Source organism: Arachis hypogaea, chromosome 3 (assembly GCF_003086295.3).
Source record: "Arachis hypogaea cultivar Tifrunner chromosome 3, arahy.Tifrunner.gnm2.J5K5, whole genome shotgun sequence".
Taxonomy (NCBI): domain Eukaryota; kingdom Viridiplantae; phylum Streptophyta; class Magnoliopsida; order Fabales; family Fabaceae; genus Arachis; species Arachis hypogaea.
This window is the reverse complement of record NC_092038.1, coordinates 6,582,257-6,602,134: the sequence shown is the minus strand read 5'-3', so window position 1 is coordinate 6,602,134 and position 19,878 is coordinate 6,582,257. Positions and strand designations below refer to the sequence as shown.

The 19,878-nt window shown below is 31.7% G+C and overlaps 2 protein-coding genes and 1 long non-coding RNA gene across 3 annotated transcripts; 1 reads left to right on the top strand and 2 right to left on the bottom strand.

Moving 5' to 3' along the window:
- The first annotated feature begins 45 nt into the window (after positions 1–45).
- Positions 46–8,081, top strand: LOC112789149 (squalene synthase 2). The gene is made up of 13 exons (XM_025830919.3): positions 46–635; positions 784–826; positions 1,444–1,533; positions 1,795–1,870; positions 2,415–2,484; positions 3,003–3,146; positions 3,233–3,337; positions 3,707–3,853; positions 6,606–6,681; positions 7,087–7,175; positions 7,344–7,435; positions 7,522–7,564; positions 7,651–8,081. Exons 1-13 carry the CDS (start codon positions 441–443, stop codon positions 7,717–7,719), a joined length of 1,239 nt encoding a protein of 412 aa, XP_025686704.1. The 5' UTR covers positions 46–440; the 3' UTR covers positions 7,720–8,081.
- LOC140183700 (uncharacterized) lies at positions 2,775–4,505 on the bottom strand. Its single transcript, XR_011879472.1, has 2 exons — positions 3,480–4,505; positions 2,775–3,164 (listed from the first exon to the last, which is right to left on the bottom strand). It is a non-coding gene; the product is annotated as an uncharacterized lncRNA (long non-coding RNA).
- A 1,640-nt stretch (positions 8,082–9,721) lies between the features above and the next one.
- LOC112789148 (SH3 domain-containing protein 2) lies at positions 9,722–13,325 on the bottom strand. Its single transcript, XM_025830918.3, has 10 exons — positions 12,930–13,325; positions 12,260–12,370; positions 12,100–12,169; positions 11,842–11,993; positions 11,367–11,468; positions 11,031–11,231; positions 10,873–10,935; positions 10,557–10,715; positions 10,375–10,449; positions 9,722–10,028 (listed from the first exon to the last, which is right to left on the bottom strand). The coding sequence occupies exons 1-10, from the start codon at positions 12,987–12,989 to the stop codon at positions 9,912–9,914; spliced, it is 1,110 nt and encodes a 369-aa protein (XP_025686703.1). The 5' UTR covers positions 12,990–13,325; the 3' UTR covers positions 9,722–9,911.
- Between the last annotated feature and the right edge of the window lie 6,553 nt (positions 13,326–19,878).

Sequence of the window (19,878 nt, the reverse complement as noted above, 5' to 3'; positions counted from 1 at the left end):
AACATCATTTTAGAAACTTTAAAAAATACTATGAATAAAAAAATATATTTTATTCAAAATAACGGAAAAACAAACAAACCAACCTCAGCATGGTAGCATTAGCATATACACCTCACACCTGGTACAGGCTAGCAATAGCATACGCAATGGAAAATGAAATGTAACCAATAACTAACCAGTGACTGTGTACGAGTAAATCCACAGATAATAAGTTCAAATCCGTCCATAAGCATGAAGTGAGTGACCATTGTTTTCCAACCTCAAATTGAAACCAACTTCCAAAATCATATTTAAGAGTTAAGAGTAAGACCCACGCCTCGCCATAGCGAAACTCTCCATTCTCCCTAAGAAACTCAGATAGAAGACGAAGACGAAGCACGTAAACCAAACGGCGTCGTTTCTAATTTTCAATTAGATTCAGAAATACGTAGAGAGAGAGAATGGGGAGTTTAGGAGCGATTATGAAGCATCCAGATGATTTGTATCCGTTGCTGAAGCTGAAAATGGCGGCGAAGAAGGCCGAGAAGCAGATCCCGTCGGAGCCGCACTGGAGATTCTGCTACACCATGCTCCACAAGGTTTCTAGAAGCTTTGCACTCGTCATTCAGCAGCTCGGTACCGAGCTTCGCAACGCCGTGAGTTTACCTTCGCGTTTTGTTTTCGTCTGCGATTTCCGATTTTCGTTTGCATCTGGATTTGATTTATGCCGTTATTTTATTTTAATATTTTCTGAATCGAGTTGTTTCTTATTCGAATCTGATACCTATGCATCTTTATTTGCAGGTTTGCATATTTTATTTGGTTCTTCGAGCGTTGGATACCGTTGGTACGCTTTCATTTCTTGAACGATCACGATATTGCTTGTTGTGTCTCGTAGTTTATGATCATGATAAATTGATAATGATGTATTCTTTCATTTTACGGCATGTTATGATGTTCAATTTCTATTTTGGCTTCGTTTCGGTTTTTTCTTGTTTCTTTTCTATATATGTAATGATAATTTATTTATTTATTTATTGTTAGTGTATTTTTAAGTATTGAATGTGAAGCAGGGCTTGTCAACATACTATTTGGAAAATTCTAGTTATTGATACGTTGACGATTTATTTCTGGCCATTAAATTTGAAATTATAAGCAAATTATATCTGGACTTGTTTAGGATGTGGAAATTCTGTGGATTTGGAAACTGTGTTAAGTCTCAGATTGATCTACTGCACATATTGCGGCTGTTGCCATTGACCATTTCTTTAGAAGGAATGTGACATTTCTGAGAAATTATGGTTGCATCTTTAGACTAAGCATGCTTGGTTTAGAGTGTGTTCAATGTTTGATGTCAACAGACATTCATTAGAATGTGCATTCCCCTTGTTGGTGACTTGATGTTAGGTAAGACGCAAATCACGATTGTTGCCCTAAAACTTTTTGTTTTTGTTCTCTTGACAGAGGATGATACCAGCATAGATACAGATGTCAAGGTGCCAATACTAATAGCTTTTCATAATCGCATATATGATCGTGATTGGCACTTTTCATGTAAGTGTCTTTTATTTTGCTCCTCTTTTTAGGTAAAAGTTAATGCCATGGAGAATAAGGTCCATTCTTATATAATCAACTTTCTTCCATCATGTTGTTTCCTTCAATTTAACCATATCAAACTTTTCTATATCAGAAATAGTCCAATCCAATTGGTTATAATAAAGGCAACCTTTATCTAACTTTGGAAAATTGGGGATATATTTACACCTCAAATTTTGTTGATGCTGAACTACTTATAATTTTTTTGTATGTAACAAGGTGGCACAAACAACTACAAAGTTCTAATGGACCAGTTTCATCATGTTTCAACTGCTTTTCTGGAACTTGGAAAGGGGTTAGTTCTTCTCCTTTAATATTCTGTGGTACTTGGGTTCCACTTGTTTCTGTTTATCTCCATCATTTTCCAATCAGCAGCAGCACTTTGGTTTTATTTTCAATTTTCTGGCCATTGTTTTTTATTACTTTTGTGGCATGCTGTTGCTGTGGACTGTGGAGATTGTCAAGGTCTTACATCTTTAGAATAGCTACCTAATATATAAACGGTATGTGGCTGATGAATACAGTCAATTGTTCCTACTTACATTGACTGCAGAGGTTTCTGCACTTGTATATTCTTTTCTCTGCTACAATTACAAAACATTTGTCGTCATCTGAGTAATATTCATCTAATGATGCTACCATTACATGCAAAATATCTTAGACTTAAGGAGGGTCTAATTCCATAATTTGTCTGTGATTGTATTTTCAAGTTAAATAAGTGAACTGGGGATTGTGAGATGTGTGCTATATGGACTGTAAATTCACTGTCTTTTATCAGCTTTTCATCAGTGTATATGTGACTGACTGACTGGAGTTTTGCGATACATTCTACTATGCAGCTACCAAGAAGCAATTGAGGATATTACGAAAAGGATGGGTGCAGGAATGGCCAAATTTATTTGCAAGGAGGTCTGGCATACATGTCTTCTATAGTTCTATTATTTAAACTATAAAGTGGGTTTAAAATAGTTTAAACTATTTTATTCCTTCGGATGGTTGCCTCATAGTTTCTGAATTTTACTGTTATCAAACTTTATAGATTTTTGCCTCCAGTTATATTATCTAGATATTTTCCCCCCGGTTGACAAAAGTTCACACATTGTATAATGAAGGTCGGGAAGCAGATAATGTAGATATGTTTTACTTAATGATAATTATTTTTTTTGACAATAGTATATTATTAAGGTATGGCTAACACGTTTTAAAGTTTTTTCTTCAATAAATGCATTCAAAAACATAAAATTTGCGTTTTCCTTGAAAAAATATATACATCAGTAACCTTAACAAGTGTTAGCTAAACCCTTATTATTATTATAGCATCTATCCCAGAAAATCTGATATACAGAGCTCTGCTTCACCGGGTTTAGGGTTTAGAAAGATTATCTCGATTGAGTCCAAGAGATTTTATTTTTCCCCTTAATTTGCAGGTAGAAACAATTGATGACTACGATGAGTATTGTCACTATGTGGCAGGACTTGTTGGGTTAGGTTTATCAAAGCTTTTCCATGCCTCTGGTTCAGAAGATCTTGCTCCAGATGACCTCTCCAATTCAATGGGCTTGTTTCTGCAGGTATGATGGTAGTACTATCTAGTAAAACAGTATGTAAACAATCAGTCAATCATTATGCTTCAGTTAAGAACCTTTTGATATTGCAGAAAGCAAACATTATTCGAGATTATTTGGAAGACATCAATGAGATCCCCAAGTCACGAATGTTTTGGCCTCGGCAGATCTGGAGTAAATATGTTAACAAACTTGAGGTCTGTCTCCCTAAGAACTTATATTTATTCTATGACGGTTAGAATCTTCTCCTATTACACAATAATATGAAACAGTCACATTATGTGTGTGTGTGTGTGTGAGAGAGAGAGAGAGAGAGAGAGAGAGAGAGAGAGAGAGTACCTTCAACCCTATTGTGTTGCTTTATCATTTGTGAGTACTATGAGTAATGAGTGGATGTCGATTCTTTATTTATAATCGATAACATTCTTATCACTGGTTTGTACGGGTGAAAACAACATTTGCTGTCAGACTAGTTTGTTCTGCACTCACGAATGCCTTTCTTCTGTCTTAATGTGCACGTGTAAGATTCTCTTCTTTCTTACTCCAGTTTAAATTTTGTTATCCAGGAGCTGAAATATCCGGAGAATTCCATCAAGGCAGTGCAATGCTTAAATGACATGGTCACTAACGCTCTGATGCATGCCGAAGATTCTTTAAAGTACATGTCTGCATTACGAGACCTGGCTATATTTCGCTTTTGTGCTATTCCCCAGGTTCGGTTAAGTTGCTTAATTAATTTTGATGTTGGGTAATTTGTCTTGCAAATCTATATTAGATTTCAATAAAAGCTTCTCACTCTAGTTAAGATAAAATAAATAAATAAAAATCATGCAACATTACAATCTATTATATCCATGAGGTGTTTTGCAAACTCTAGCGATGGAACTTGCAGCGGAATCACAATTTCATGTACAATTAACGTGATAGATCTTCCATTGGCTGATTGATTTTCTAGGTTAGGAGTGTCAACTTTTTACGGTGTAACCTTGCTGGTTTGATTTGGTTAATATTATAATATGAAAAAGTCTAAGGGGCCAGCAATTTTATTACATTTTGGCCAGCATGTAACCAGTCATTGGATGAAATCTCACACCAATCTCACACCATCAAATCATTATTGATGACTAGTTGATGGCTACCAATTACAAATATTGCTGGCCCCCTAGCATTACTCTTATAATATTACTAGTATTTTTACTCTTAATAACATTACGGGAATATAAATCTTTTAAAATTACGTCGGTTTTGCACTGACATTATAGATTGTGAATTTGTGGCACACAAAAAAAATTATAGAATCAAACTATTTTTACAAAAAGGTCGTAGAAGACAAAAGTTTCCGTCGACTAAAAAGACCAGGGTCTCCGTAAATAAATAAAAATCAAATAATAAGATTTTTAGTTATTATTTTCATGTAAAAGAGTTTAATTTTTTACTAATAATTAATTTTAACATTACTTATCTAAAGTTTGAAAGAATCTAACGTATATACTTTTATATTTGATTAGGTGTTAAGTTTGTTGCACAAATAGAAATAATTAATTTTTATACTTGTTATTTAAAATAATATTTTTCTCTCTATGTATATAAAAATATAATTAGATATTAGTATAAAAAATTTATATTGATAGTTATAAAATTAACTCAAAGTCAATATTTTTTTAAACAATTGAATCTTGGTTCTAACATTTAATCACAACATTAGTATTCTTCCCAAATTATATGTAATAAATATTTGAAGGAAGAAAAATGAAAATATATATTAGAAAGATAAGCGGTAAAAATTTAAAACTAAATAAAAACTTTAAAAATATGTATACAATAATAATAATAATAATAATAATAATAATAATAATAATAATAATAATAATAATAATAATAATATCTTTTATTTAAATTATATTATTTTGTTAATTTTATTTTTCGTAGAACAGAAAAGTAGAGAAAAATAGAGATGAGAGAAAAGAAAGAGAAGATAAAGAAGAAGAATGAGAGATGGAGTTTGTTAATTTTGGAAGAAAAATTTTTATTTTTATTTTAATGAAAAAATATTTGGTGACATATTTTGATTTGTCAAATTACTAATATAGAATATAAATAAATTATAAATTATATATAATTATATAGAGTCGGAAGGATAGAGACAAATAGAAAAAGGGAGAGAAGTAGATAAGAGAATGTAGAAAGAGAGTTTATTAATTTTAGAGAAAAATATTTCCTCTCAAATTTTAATAAGAGAGTGTCATATCACACATTTTTATTATTAAATTAGTAATATATAATATAGATATATTTCAGTTTTAATATTTCAATTTTAATTTTAATGCAATTAGAGAATGTGTAAGTATAATACCCACAACTAATTGGCCCTAGGATCACTCACTCATATAAATGACACTATCATATTTTTCATCTCTCAAACTCACTAACACTCATAAAACAAAGGAGAGAATTTTCACATTTCAAAACATACACATTTCATTATAGAACACACAAAATACATAAGGCATATATGCCTTTATATAGGCAAAGTTTCATACTAAAAGTTCATGATTCTACTAACTTCTTAATACACATACTTATCCAACTTTGCTTCTTCCTTTGACTATTCAAATAAGTAATTTCTAGCACATCTTGAAAATTCTTCATTAAGCTTAGTCATCAATCTTGAACCTTTCAATGCACTTCATGATTCTTCTAGTATGGAGGTGATGAGTGCAACTTCCTTTCAATTCCAATTCAATTTGATTTTGAACTTCTTCATTGTTGTAGAATGTTGTAGTTATACTACTCTCTTGAATGTTCTTGGTTATTCTCCAAATTTCCAACATCTTCTAGTAAATTAATGATTATTGTTTTCAATTCAAACTTTTCTTCTTCAATTCTTTAACCATGTTTCATGAAGATTCTAGTCCATGCAAGTTGATTTAAAATTTTAATCAACAGAATGTCATGTTACATATTTTGATTGTCAAATTTGTAATTAGTTATTGATAATAATATATAAGAGAGATAGAATGAGTGAAGGAATAAGAAAGATAGAGAAAGAGAGAGGAAGGAAGGCAATACTCTTTAATTTTAAAGGAAAAAATTTGATTTTAATTGCAATGAGGAAATGATGTGACATATTTTAGTTGTAAAATTAGTAATAGATAATAGATATAGAATAAGTCTTTTTCTTCTAGTTTCAAATGTTCATGAAGCAGGAGGCACTTAGGTCACACTGTCTTGGGGGGTTGACCTCTCAGTTATCTTAAAACAAGTTGGAGGTTCAACCTTTAAATATATGGATATTATCATGTTAATCTTATCTTTAGAGTTCATTTCTTGGTTACTTTATAGTTTCTATCATTTCTTGATGATATGCATATTATGCTTGATAAATCTGCATATGACAATAGCTACCTTTCACACCTTTTTTTTTCCATAGCAAGTTGGATGTTTATTTGACAATTTTTGTGATAGATAATGGCAATTGGGACAATTGCATTGTGCTATAACAACATCGAAGTCTTCAGAGGTGTAGTAAAAATGAGGCGTGGTAAGTTAAACATTTCAATGCCAATATCCTTTTGAAGTCTTCCACTTAACGCATGCTGGAATATAAAGATAAAATTGGTATAAAATAGTGGGGCAAAGATATATGGAAGTCCAATGAATAAGTGAACTGCTGCAATTTGCTCTAGGTAACTGTGTGTAGAAAGAATCTTCTTAAAACTATATCTTGGATTCTCTTTACTATCGGATTAACATATACAACCAGTGCCAATTGTGTAGTCATTTGTTACGGTTTCCTCCTCTCTTTACATCATGATGATGATTATTATTATTATTATTATTATTATTATTATTATTATTATTATTTAAAGGCGATTTTTCCTTTGATGGTCTTTTAAATAAAGATTAAATAAGCTGTTTACAAACGCTTTTTGGTTATGATTTATAGGTTTAACTGCCAAAGTGATTGACCGAACAAAGACAATGGCTGATGTTTATGGTGCATTCTTTGATTTTGCTTGTATATTGGAGTCCAAGGTATGAAGAATTCATGCTTCTTAACAAATTATGATTACGTTTGCAACACAAGAATGTGGATGCACTACTTTTGTTTATCCTAATCGAACTCAAGCTGTCTTTCAGTTTCAAGGATTTTCTTAGAGCTCACATTTTCCAACTAAGAAAGTTTGGCATTTTTCATTGTAGGTTGACAAAAATGATCCCAATGCTACAAAAACATTGAGCAGGCTGCAATCTATACAGAAGACTTGCAGAGAATCTGGTCTCCTAAGTAAAAGGCAGACAACTATCTTAGTACCTTCAAAACTCAAAAGCTACCCTTTTTACATTAACAATTTAACAAACCTTCAATTTATTTGAACAGGAAATCTTACATTGTGAATGGGAACGGATATAGCTCCACCATGGCAAGTTTTTTTCTTTTTCCTCTTTTAACTATGCATTTCTTAATTATATTTATATACCGATGTTAATGCAAATTGTTCCCTTGCAGATCTTCATCCTGATCATCACGTTTTCCATCCTTTTTGCATATCTCTCTGCTAACCGCCAAAACATTTAGTGAACGTTCTATTGTTGGTTCTAATGTACTGTATATATGTAACAAATTAAAAATATAACCACTTATATTTTCTAATAATTGTTCACTTCTTTTATTTTTGTAGTATTTTAAGCCTTCTTGCCTTTCTGTCTTTCTGACCTTGGATGGCATTCCTCATCCGACACAATGTGAAGCCTTGCAGGCAGTAGTTTAATGGCTAAAGTAATTTGTCGTGTGTTGTAGTAACTGAAAATGAACAGTGTAATATATAGTTCCTGTAGGCTTGTGATAGATTTAAGTTTAACTTTACGAAAACTGTCGTTAATACGTCTTGAACTCTTGATATACTTGCATAGAGTTGGAATGCCAAATCATTTCAGATATATTTATAATTTTATATACTAACCTTTCCTTCTTTTCCTGTTTAAGAAAAACAGGTTCAGGTATCGAACTTTCGGCATAGCTGTCAAGAATACGGGTAAGGATATTCGGGGGCAGTTTATATCGGTTTTGAAAGAAAAATTAATTAGATTGAAAATATATAATTTATTTATTTTTAAATTTAATTCAATTCGATCTAAACTACTACGATTAAAATGGAATCGATTTATTCTAGTTTTAAAAAATAAAATTGTTATTTTATTATTAAAAATAGAAATAAGTAAATTTGATTTTACATTTACAAAATACTTACCAAACAATAATAATACATGACTAAGATAAAAATGTAACAAATTAAATATATTGTAAATTAAATTTTGAATTTAATAGTAGAACAATGGTATCATATTGCATTGTCCAATTTGCATTGTGCAATTTGAATTGAATTAGACCGTTGTTGACTTTGAGAAATAAATAATTTGATCCAATCATGCAATTTGCTAGAAAATGAAATTGAATCAAATTCAAATTAATGTGATTTTGATTAATTGGATGAATGATTTTATTTGGAACGATGGGTTTTTTTTTTGTAAATTTGATTTTTATAAAAAAAAATTAAGAGTAATGGTAATATTCAAAAATTGCTAAAGGGATAATTTAATATAGAATCATTATAAATAAAGTGATGAAATCATTCAGCTTTGGGATAAAAGTGTAGGATCACATTTCTATCAAAGTTATTTTATTTTGATCTCAATCAAAATAAAAATTTACAATGTTTACAGTTTACAAGAATTAAAAAATAAAAATGCTTTTTTAAATATAAAATAATCAATTGTGCATTTTTACTTGAAAAATAAATATAACAATATAATATTAAATTAAATGAATATTTAATTTTTGGGTAATGGAAGAATTTTTCGTTATGCTTTGCCAAGTTTCTAATTAAAGACTCAAGTGGGGAAAAAAACCAAGGTTCTAAACGTCTAACCGTTCTAAACGTCTAACCAGTAATTGAATTAGTAGAATCAGAAATTCAAAACTTTAAACTTTAAAAAATTCAAATGAAATTCAATTGGAATTTAACCAATTAGAATAAAATAATATTTATATAAAATATATATTCTTTTAGAAAAAATTTAATTCTTTTTTATTTTGTTATTTTAAACCAATTAATCACTAAAAGTTAGACCGGTTTAACAAATAATCAATTTTTTTATCAGTTTATAACCAATCAAATTTTTGTTTAAATCGAATCGATTTACTGACTGATTTTCAATTAACCCGATTGAGCCTTTCTATTCGGTCCTGTTTTCAAAACACCAAGAATACATTATTACTATAATTTAGAATGTAGGAATAGTTAAGAAATCTAACATTTTTAATAATAGATATTTATATTAACCAAAATATAATTAAAAATAATTGTGCTACAATATGCAATTAAAAAAGCAATTTTGAACATTAAAATGCTAATAATGGCACTAAATACTAGGTTTTTAGCTTCGTCTAATTCAACCCTCATCCTTGCACAATATCCCTTAACCGCATATAAGTGAACTGAAGATGCAATAAAATTTTGGCAGAAATAGCACAAAACCAAGCTATGAAAGATAAAAAGAAACAGACTGAGGCAACTAAATAGCAAATAGCAAAAGATGACAACATATTTATACATTATATAATTGGTAACCACAAGGGAATAGCTGGCATTTTCTATCATAAATCATTTTTTTCTATTGCTAAGAACACATTATCCACCATAAGTACAAAACATCACACACACATAAAAATACCCCGGGTTAAGAAAACCAAACCCAACAGGAGAAAGTTCAAAACACTTCAGCCACCTTGCTAGCAAGAACCCGTTCCCTTCTTTCAATGTAACTAAATGGAAACCAACCTGCTTTTCCTTTGCATTCACCCTCGGCCCAGCCATTATTTGTTACCTGTGAAAATCACAGCAATCATACCGGGGGAACAGAAAAATGGGACCCGTTTGGTATGGAAGGAAACAGAAAGGGGGACCAGTTTGGTATGGAAGGAAACAGAAAATTGTGAACCATAACTGCTTGAGTTGGGACACAAGGCACATCATAAAAGATGACAAAACAATCATTGTATGTTGAATCAGTTATAACATACTCATATTCTGACTGCATAATTATTGATATATCAGTGCTAAAGAAATTCAAGTCAAATGCCTCCCCACGAATGTAATGCCATGTCTAAGCCCTTATTTGGTTCGAAGAGTTAAAGAAAGCTAGTTATATTTAGATACAGCACAATACTAACCTTTCGGACAACAACATAATCACCAACTGAAAGATTCAACTCCACTTCAGACACAGCAGAGTACGGAAACAAAACCTGCAAGAATAGTAGAAATTATAAATAGCACATCAGCATTCCTTTTCAATATTAGACCTGTAAGTGTAACCCTTTGTAGTTCGTATAAGGAACAGTCTCCTACTAACCTCGCCTAAGAAGTAACCCATGCTATCAGTTGATCCATTACTTGCCTGAGAAGCATAGACACCATTAGCTTCCTCGTATGACGGTGGTGGTGGCATACTCTCATCCACACTAGGAGCAGGAGCAGGAGCAGCTTCAATTCGATGACGTTCAGATATCATCTATTGTTGAATATACATATGAAGGGCAGCCCGGCGCACAAACATCCCGCGTTAACGCAGATGTTTATAATAAATGAAAATGACCTATTTTTCAGATGGCATATTTGACATCTACAAGGCAAATAGAAAAAAATGACATAATGATATGGTTTCTTACCTCACCCTCAAGCTGATCAAGAATTTGTAGGACTATTTGATGATATGCACGCTCTGCTTCAACCTTGAGAACCGGAAATTGATTGCATTTATCATAACTCAGATACAATATTTCCTTAAATTGGAGAGTTGCATAATCATAAAGTAAAAATTTAATACCATAGCTATAAGTCGCTGAAGTGTTAACCTCTGTTGCTGTGCTTCAACAGCAGCCAATGCAGCAGCAGCTTCCTTCCCCAATATTCCCATGTTTGTCTTCAGGTCATGCAGTTTTGCTTCAGCTGCTTCAAATTTCATGGCATTGTCAGCATTGCCTGGTGTTTCTCTTACTTTTGCCTGGCGCTTGGAAACTTCAATAGCCTGTCTAGGTTCAAAAGGCAGTATTTACAAGTCAAAATAGGAAAATAAAATCATTAATTAATCATGCACTTAGACAAAGGAGATGAGAAACACCAAAAAAGGCAGGTGGCAAACGAAAGATAAATTCTAAAATACCTGGGCTTCAGCTTCCTGTCGCATTCTGTCATAGCGTTGAGCTAGATGCCGGGCATCCTCCAATGGAGCTCCCACCACCATTGCTCTTAAGGGCTCTGCAACCTACTCAGCAATAAGCAAGACTTCAGTCACAGACTTTTAGGTCTAGTTGGAAGTATGCAGTGCATAAACAAACAATTGAGTCAGAATTATAAATAGAGCAACTAAGTAGATGGATCTTATGTATTAAAACTTAAAAAGTTTTATTCAAGATTGACCTCCCACCTAGTCTGCATATTTGTTTTCCATGAGATTTAGGTTCTCAAATCACATTCATATCTGGTGGAGCAGTTTATTTGGAAAAACTATACCATCACTGATGTGTCATATTTGAACTTAGCAATATATCAACAGAAGTACTTGCTTGATGAACAGAAACATAAATTTCCATACATACACATACATACAAACAAACATATTGACACGCAATATGTACCTGTGTTCCAAAAGCTTTCAGTAAGTTTCCATGTTCCTTCTCCATTTGAGCTCGGGCTCTTGCGAAATTTAGTGCAGCTCTAGATAATGTATTGCCACTCGTACATGTATTTTCTGCACCATATTTCCTACTATCTTCTGATAGCTTTGCCCCTGTCAAAATAAGATGTTTCGGAGTTGAATAACAATATCTTTCCATAAACTAACAACATTGAACTTCAATGAAACTTAAAAAGTTTCACTAACCAACATTACCTACCAATTTCAACTTGCTTTGATCCGGTAACAATATAACCTTCTACACCACGTACAATATCTCTTTGATAGTGCTGAAAAACACAAGGAGATTTCATTATTAGCGGAGGATGAAGAGCATTAACTGAGATGCAAACAGAGAGTTAGCGTTGGGGAAACAAAACCTTTCCCGCACGTGTCGATATATAAAGCTTCTCAAGTCTCTGATGTAGCTGGAGTTCTGCCTCATCAGCGACCAAATTATCTGAACCGCCATACCACTGTTTCAGAACAGCCTAAATAGCAAGAAATCATGAGAGTTATAAAGAATAACAAGCGAGGCAAGCATAAACAACGAGCAATTGAGAAAGTGAGAACGCAAGCATAAACAACGAGCAATTGAGAAAGTGAGAACAAGACAGAAAGGAAAATGAATTAATAGAAACTTAATCATAACAATTAATTGTACTGAAAAGTATACAACGCACAGTGATTTTGAAATCTACTGCTGAATTGAATGCAAATGTAACGGTGCCAGCTCAAAATTCAAATTACTTCAACGAGATTTCTTAATTGAGTTCCACAATGCAATAGCGCGATTCGAATAGATCCAAAACATGAGGTTAATCTATTAATGAGAATGATAATTACAATCTCGCAACGAAAATCAGAGTCGAACATCGTCGCGATGAGAGGAATAACGAATGAGATTCATTACAAATCGCATCGAGTGCGAGAAACAACGCGAACAAAACGAAACGAAACGAAATAAGATTCTCAGATTCAGATAGCGAATGGAAGGATCTAAACGAATTGATCGGAGAAAAGATCTGGTAAAGAACAGTGAAATAGAACCTGTTGTTGGCGAGCGACTTGTTCTCGAAGCTTCGAAGCTTGCTTTCTAATAGCATCCATTCAGATGCGAAAATGGAATTGAAATGAATCTCGGTTTCGTTTTCCGGCGCTGCAACAAACAATAACAAAAACAATCACTCTCCACCACGACGCTAAACAGTTTTGTTTGTTTAGAGCAGAAGAGAGAAGACAGAGAGCAGAAGCTTTTTCAAATTTCTCAACCACCAACACTATTTTTTTCTTTCTATTGGTCTGTGTCTTAAGTTGCTTATTTCGAGAACGATAACTTTTATATGCAATCATAATTATATGGTGGTGAGTTATATGGTGTAGAAAGAAAAAAATTTCTACACCTATAGATATGTGTTGGTTCATTGGAGAGTTTGACAAGTGTTTAAAGAAGGAGACAAAGTTTATACTCTTTATAGGAATGATATAAAAAAATTCTCTTTTTTATATAGAATTTAAGTGAGTAATTATTTTCATTATGACTAATTATGTTGACATAATAATAGACCTCATCATAAATTGGATTTCTGTTTTATTATTGTTCGAAAAATAACGACTCAATTTAAGCTATTAACCATTTAATCTAAATTTATTTTTTATTTACAAAATATATATTAAATTATTTTATATAGCAATATTGTTTAAAAATAAAGGGTTGTATGATATCTAATAAAAAAAATATTTGTGTCATAAGTTTTATATTATTAAATTGTCTTAAAAATATGTTTACCGTCATAAAATTTAAAAATTGTAAATAACAATATAATAAATAATATTTTTTATTGTTAACTTTTAATTTAATTAAACGTATTTAGTGAATTTAGATGCTAGCAAAAATTAGTGTAATTTATTTTATTTTAATAATAAAAAGATCATTAAGTATGTATTGCTCATAATATAAAAAAAATTAATTACAAATGGATATTATTAGTATGACTAATTATGTAATATGTGAGTCATATTTCTGGAATACATTACAATTGTATTTTGTCTTACAATATAACACAATGAATATATTTTTTATTTGGAGCTTATTTATTCCATTGATTTCTATAATTTTATAAAATTTTTAATTAAGTTTTTATATTTTTTTTAATTGAGTCTTTGTTCTAAAGTTTTTTTAATTGAGTCTCTATACGGTAAAAAAGGACCTAATTAAAAAAAATTAATGCAGAAACCAAATTAAAAAAATATAAAGACCTAATTGAAAATTTTACAAAATTATAGAAACCAACAAAATAATTAAACTTTTATTTGGATTTAACAAAGTTTATTATAATAGTAATAACAATAATAAATATGGATTAAAAATAAAAATAATAAGTTAGTTTATTAAAAGATTAAAATGATTCAAAGTTCAAACAAAATAAAATATATAAACTGAAGCCTTTTATTGTAGTTGTTAAAGATCGATAAAAAAATAATTTTGTGGTGAGGTTTATCATCTTACTAAATTTAATTTTAATTAGTATAATTAGTCAATCAAAATTTTGACCTAACCACTTGCAGAAAAAACAAGGCCCTTGTACTTCTCCTGCAAAGAGTACAGATTTTGTCCCCCTTTAAACACTTGTCAAGCTCTCTAATGAACCAACACATATCTATAGGTATAGAAATTTTTTTCTTTCTACACCATAAAACTCACCTTATATGGTTCATAGACAGGAGACATGGGTGAGGTTAGTAGAGACTCCAGACGAGTAAGAATATTAGTTTGGGTTGGGAAAACTTTTTCATTTTATTTTTTTATAAAATTTTAAATAAAAAATATTTTACAAACAAAATAAATTTACCTTTAATTTTTTTTAAATATAGTTTTTTTCCTAATGTTTATGATTTTTTTTAAATACTTATAACATTTAATTTTATCTCAATTTATTTAATTTTATTTTTAACATTTTTAATTTATTTCGAAATTATCTATGGATATTTTTAATTTTGTCTTTAACCTTAACGTTTAAAGATCATTTTCATGCAAATAAAAAATTATTAAAAATAAAATAATATAATTAACCGTTAGAAGTATTTTAAAAAAATTACAAAAATTAAGAATAAAAACCATATTTTTTTTCAAATTATGAAGGTGAAAATAAAATTAGAGTCACGGAACAAAAAACAATAGATTTTTTTTTTAAGAGAAAACTAAAAAATATTGATCTAACTTTTTAAAATTATTTCGGTAATAACATTTTTAGATTTTCGTATTGTCTCATTTTAACAGTTAAGTAAGATAATTTTTTGTTCCATGAACAAAATCTAATAGTTTAGTGCTACATTCCTTCTAACAACAGAGTAAATCATTTCTCCTTGACAAAAGGACATCATTTCGTCCCCTTCTTTGACTAGTTGCTTACCAAAGAAAAGCATAATCGGTGACTGTCAATTTTGTTGGACTTTATTCTTCGAAAAATAGATTCATACACTAATAATCTACTTATAATTATCTAGTAACTTATCAAAATTGTTCATACCATAATTCAAACTTTGAATGCAATTGATTTATAGCAAAGATTATATACACGTCTTGATGAACAATAATAATAAAGTCAAGCCTACCAAATGAACTGAACAGCATGAATTAGTGTATTTCTCAGCTAATAACAATAAGGGCTCAAAATTTTTTCATAGTTATTCACGACAGCAGAACTACCATGACTAATTTTTTTTTTTCAGTGATCGTGCATAAGATAGAATATAATAACTATATACATGAACTTATATATTATTATGTCACCTAAATAATGGCGTTTGTCGTCAAAATATCTCGTACAAAACTGTAATGTTTGCTAGTTTTTTCCTCGCCCGAAGTGTTTTTTTACAGACAGGCACAGATTGCTTGAAAAGAGAACAATGTTATTATAATTGAAAAATAAAAAGCATTTGATAGCCACAAAGCAATATAACTTTGTGCCTCTTATATCTATGGGGGGTCTACGATGTCTAAAAATGTTCACATTAGCAAGTACTAGCTAGCATTACCCTTTGGAGGAAACAACTGTGGTGATAGAATATATAGATGTTACCTCGTTTGGATCAATAATGTTTGCAATGGCATATCATATAAGCAACAAATAATCACAGTCATATCGTTTGTCCCTATTCCATTTATTCCCAATTTCCAATTCAACGCTTTTAGTTTCATCCATCCACATACCTCAAAAGAGATGCGATGGTGAAAGCATATTAGTCTGTAAACTGATAATTAAATAGTATATATATCCGTCTCTTAATTCCTCCAATAAATAAAGAACACCAATAACACGATCACTTACATGAGGATTCCAAGAACTAAGATACATAAACTAATAATGAGGTCAAAACTCAAAAGCTAGTAAGGTTGGTATGAGCCCGCCAATGTGAAAGTGAGTTATTAGGATGTGCGTGGTGGAATAGTTACTGTACTACTCAGTGGGGTTAATTTTTTTTATATTCATACCTTCAAATAAAAACAGTACCACATAGGCACATACAATTCAGTATCTATAACTTGGTATAGATAGTGCTGATTTTGAATGCTCGTTATTCTTGGTTTCTCTCCCTCAAGGCACTTGCTTGGAACTTAGGCATTTTTTTCGTGCTTCTTGTTTTTGCACCAATCTTGTTTATTAGGGGTTTTCATAAAAAAACCAATAAATTAGTTAACCGATTAAAAAACTTTAACCAAATTTTAACCGGTTTTTTAAAATAGTTGATAAATTATAACCAATATTATTGCATATGGAGTTTGGATTTTGTAACAATATTTTGATATTGTGCAGATGCACTTTAATTGAAGAACCATTAATTAGTGAACCTGAAGCATTTCATATTGTATAGTTCTTAAGAACTTAATAAGTATAGACACTGTCTGCATGGTGATACCCTTGATAACACTATTAGTTTGATACTCTGACCTTTCTATGTCTTACCAAAATCAGAAATAAATGAAAAGGTGATACGAACAAAGGCCAATAGAAGTGGTGCAGCCCAATATCGAAAGGGTCAGAAAGCCACCCTTATGGATGCGGAGGGACTACCACATGTGAATGGGGATACAAGCAGGGGAACAAAAAATTTGATAGTGAAAACTGAAAAGAGAAAAGGTTTGTTACGTGGTTATGATTAGCAAGTTTGTTAAATAGGGAAGGAGCACAGTATTAAAAGGCATGTACGGTATACACATTGTAATTGAGAGGAGTCAATTCCCTACTTGAAAGGGAATATTGCTCTAATACACATTTTTATTTTTTGGTTAACTTCTATTCTTTATTCTCATATTCTTATTCTTCTGCATTATCTGAATTCTTGCCAATTATTCTACTCTTTTTTGGTTTATTCTTTTGGTTCTGTAATTGTTACATGGGTTGAAGGATTAAGTGGTGGTGCTACCAAAAGGACTTTTGTATGACCATTGATTAGCACTTAGAAACCTTTTTTTTTTTTTTCTGTTCTGTCGTGGTATCTGTTCGGTGTATTATATTTTCGATCTTCCAATTTCCAACCTTGTTGTGATAAGGGAACTAGTAACTTCATACAGCTGCAAGATCAAGCCAGAAAAAGGTACCTACAAAACACCCTAATAAAACGTTGAGAAAATATGGAAAAATAATGACTTGAATGAACCATGTGAATAATGATTTAAAATCAGTTATAATTAAAATTTAGATTTTTAAATTAATTATCTAATTATAAAATTTTAAAATTTTAAAAATTAAGATTTTCATTTCCACTTTAGACAGTTACTCTTTATACTTTTGTTTCTTCCTAATCTCTGGTATTCCCTCTTGCCGCCGAGCCTCATCTGTGCCGTTGCGACCACCGCTCCCGGCAGAAAATTTCAACGTCCGCATTGTCTCCCACCGATGCTGCCGCGGTCCCCCGCACACACACACCACTGCCACCTCAAATTGTGCCCCTTGTTATTCCGCATTCCCGTGACCTCCGATCCCCCTCTTCTTGGCACGTTTCCTCCGGCGCCCTGGCAACCTCCGGCCGGCAAGAATCCCAGTCACCACCGCAGCAGATTCCGTTGACGCACCACCGCCACACTCCAACAACTTCTTCAATCTTAGCGTCAACGCCACTTCGTTTTCCTTCTCTTGCTATCATACTTGTCAATTTACGACCAATGTCAGTGTATTGATTGGATTTCCAAGAATAACACCAGCAGCAACGTAATGCTACCCCTCTGAATGAATAATGGAGATGGTTGTGGTTGCAAATGGATTCGGCGAAGAAATAGAGGGAGGGTTATTATTATTGCATTTCAGTGTGTGCGACTGAGGTACGTAAAACTTTTAATACCGTAACCATTATCCGTAATCCTACATCAATAGCTAGTTTAGAATGGTTAGTAGTTATATGAATAATTATTTTAATTTTTATATGGATAATTATTTTGATTGAATTGGATTAATTAGTTATATATAATTAAAATAAATTGAATATTTAATTCATTATGTATATAGATGATTATTTTTATTTTGGGTAAAGTATACTTTTTGTCCCTGAAGTTTACTAAAAGTTTTAAAATTATCCCTAAGTTTCAATTTGTTTCAATTTTATCCCAAAAGTTTTCGAATTGCATCAATTTTACCCCTGAACGTTAACAGCGTTGAAATCACTAACAGACGTTAATGACGTGGCAACAAGGAGTTCCATGTGGCAACTATGTGTGTGACTCATTTGTAAAACGTTTTTTTAAATAATTTTTAATTTTTGTTTAAAAATTTATATTAAAAAAATAAAATAGGTAAAAATCCCATCATGAAACCCTAAAATTAACTTCTTCATTTACGTCTGCGTCTTCGTCTTCTTCATTCTCTGTAAGAATCAGAAACCCTAAGGAATGGCTTCCCAAGGCTCTGTATCATCACAAAAAAGTAGTCGGCGACGACGAACGCTGACGTGCAACTGTGGTGAACCCCCTGTACTGAGATGGTCGAAGACACCAGACAATCCCGGCCGGAGATTTTGGGGCTGTGTATACTTTGATGTAAGTTTGAGTGCTTTCTCATTTTGATGTCTTCCTGAGTATCTTCAATTTCTTTTTTTTTTTTTTGTTTATGTTGCAGATTGGGAAGGAGTGCACATTTTTTTCCTGGGCGGATGGAATTGCAGAGATAGAAGAGGCTGAGGTTGCAAGGTTGAAGATGAAGATTTCCACCTTGAAGGCTAAATTAGTTTATGCCAAATGCAAACTGTTGGTGGCTATAATTTTTGGTGTGTTGGGTTGGTTTATGGTGATTCTAATGGTTTATCTGTGGGTGAAGAATGGAACCCATTTGAGGTTAGGGTACTAATGCGTTTGGGACAGATGAAAATAGCAGAGTAAGAATAGGATGGCTGTTTGTAAACAGTTATGAAACTGTACTCAAATCGAAAACTTGTTAATGTTGTTGTCCTTGAAGTTTAATTTATGTTTCAAAAGTATCCCTAAAAAGATTAAAATAGTTTGGCACTAAAATTGGCATTAAAAACCTGTTGTGACAAAGACAAACTCTAATTAAAATTTGCATGACATAAGTTGTTAATCATAAGCAAAATAACATAAGTTGTTAATCAACATAATCTCCAATTAACATAAGTCAACCAAAGTAAAAACTGAATTACATAATCTCCAATTAACATAAGTCATAATCAAAGTAAAAACTGAATTACATAATTCGTAAGCAAAATAATTCAGCAACAAAGAAAGAGTTGGAGTCATAGGTCATAAGTCATAATACAAAATGCCAACATTGTTCAAGCTTTCAAAAGAAACACCAATTACAAGATTTGACACAACTAAGACCCTGTGAGAGTACTCTGAGTTTGACTCCCTTGTGATGAGGGTTGTCCATGTGCAGTTGAAGTGGAGTTGCTCCTAAGGATTCTAGTTGGTCTTGGTGGCTGGAATTTTTTGTGTGCAGTTGGTTGGGTATTAGGCCTTGCTGCAACATTGGCCAACCTGGTCCTCTTA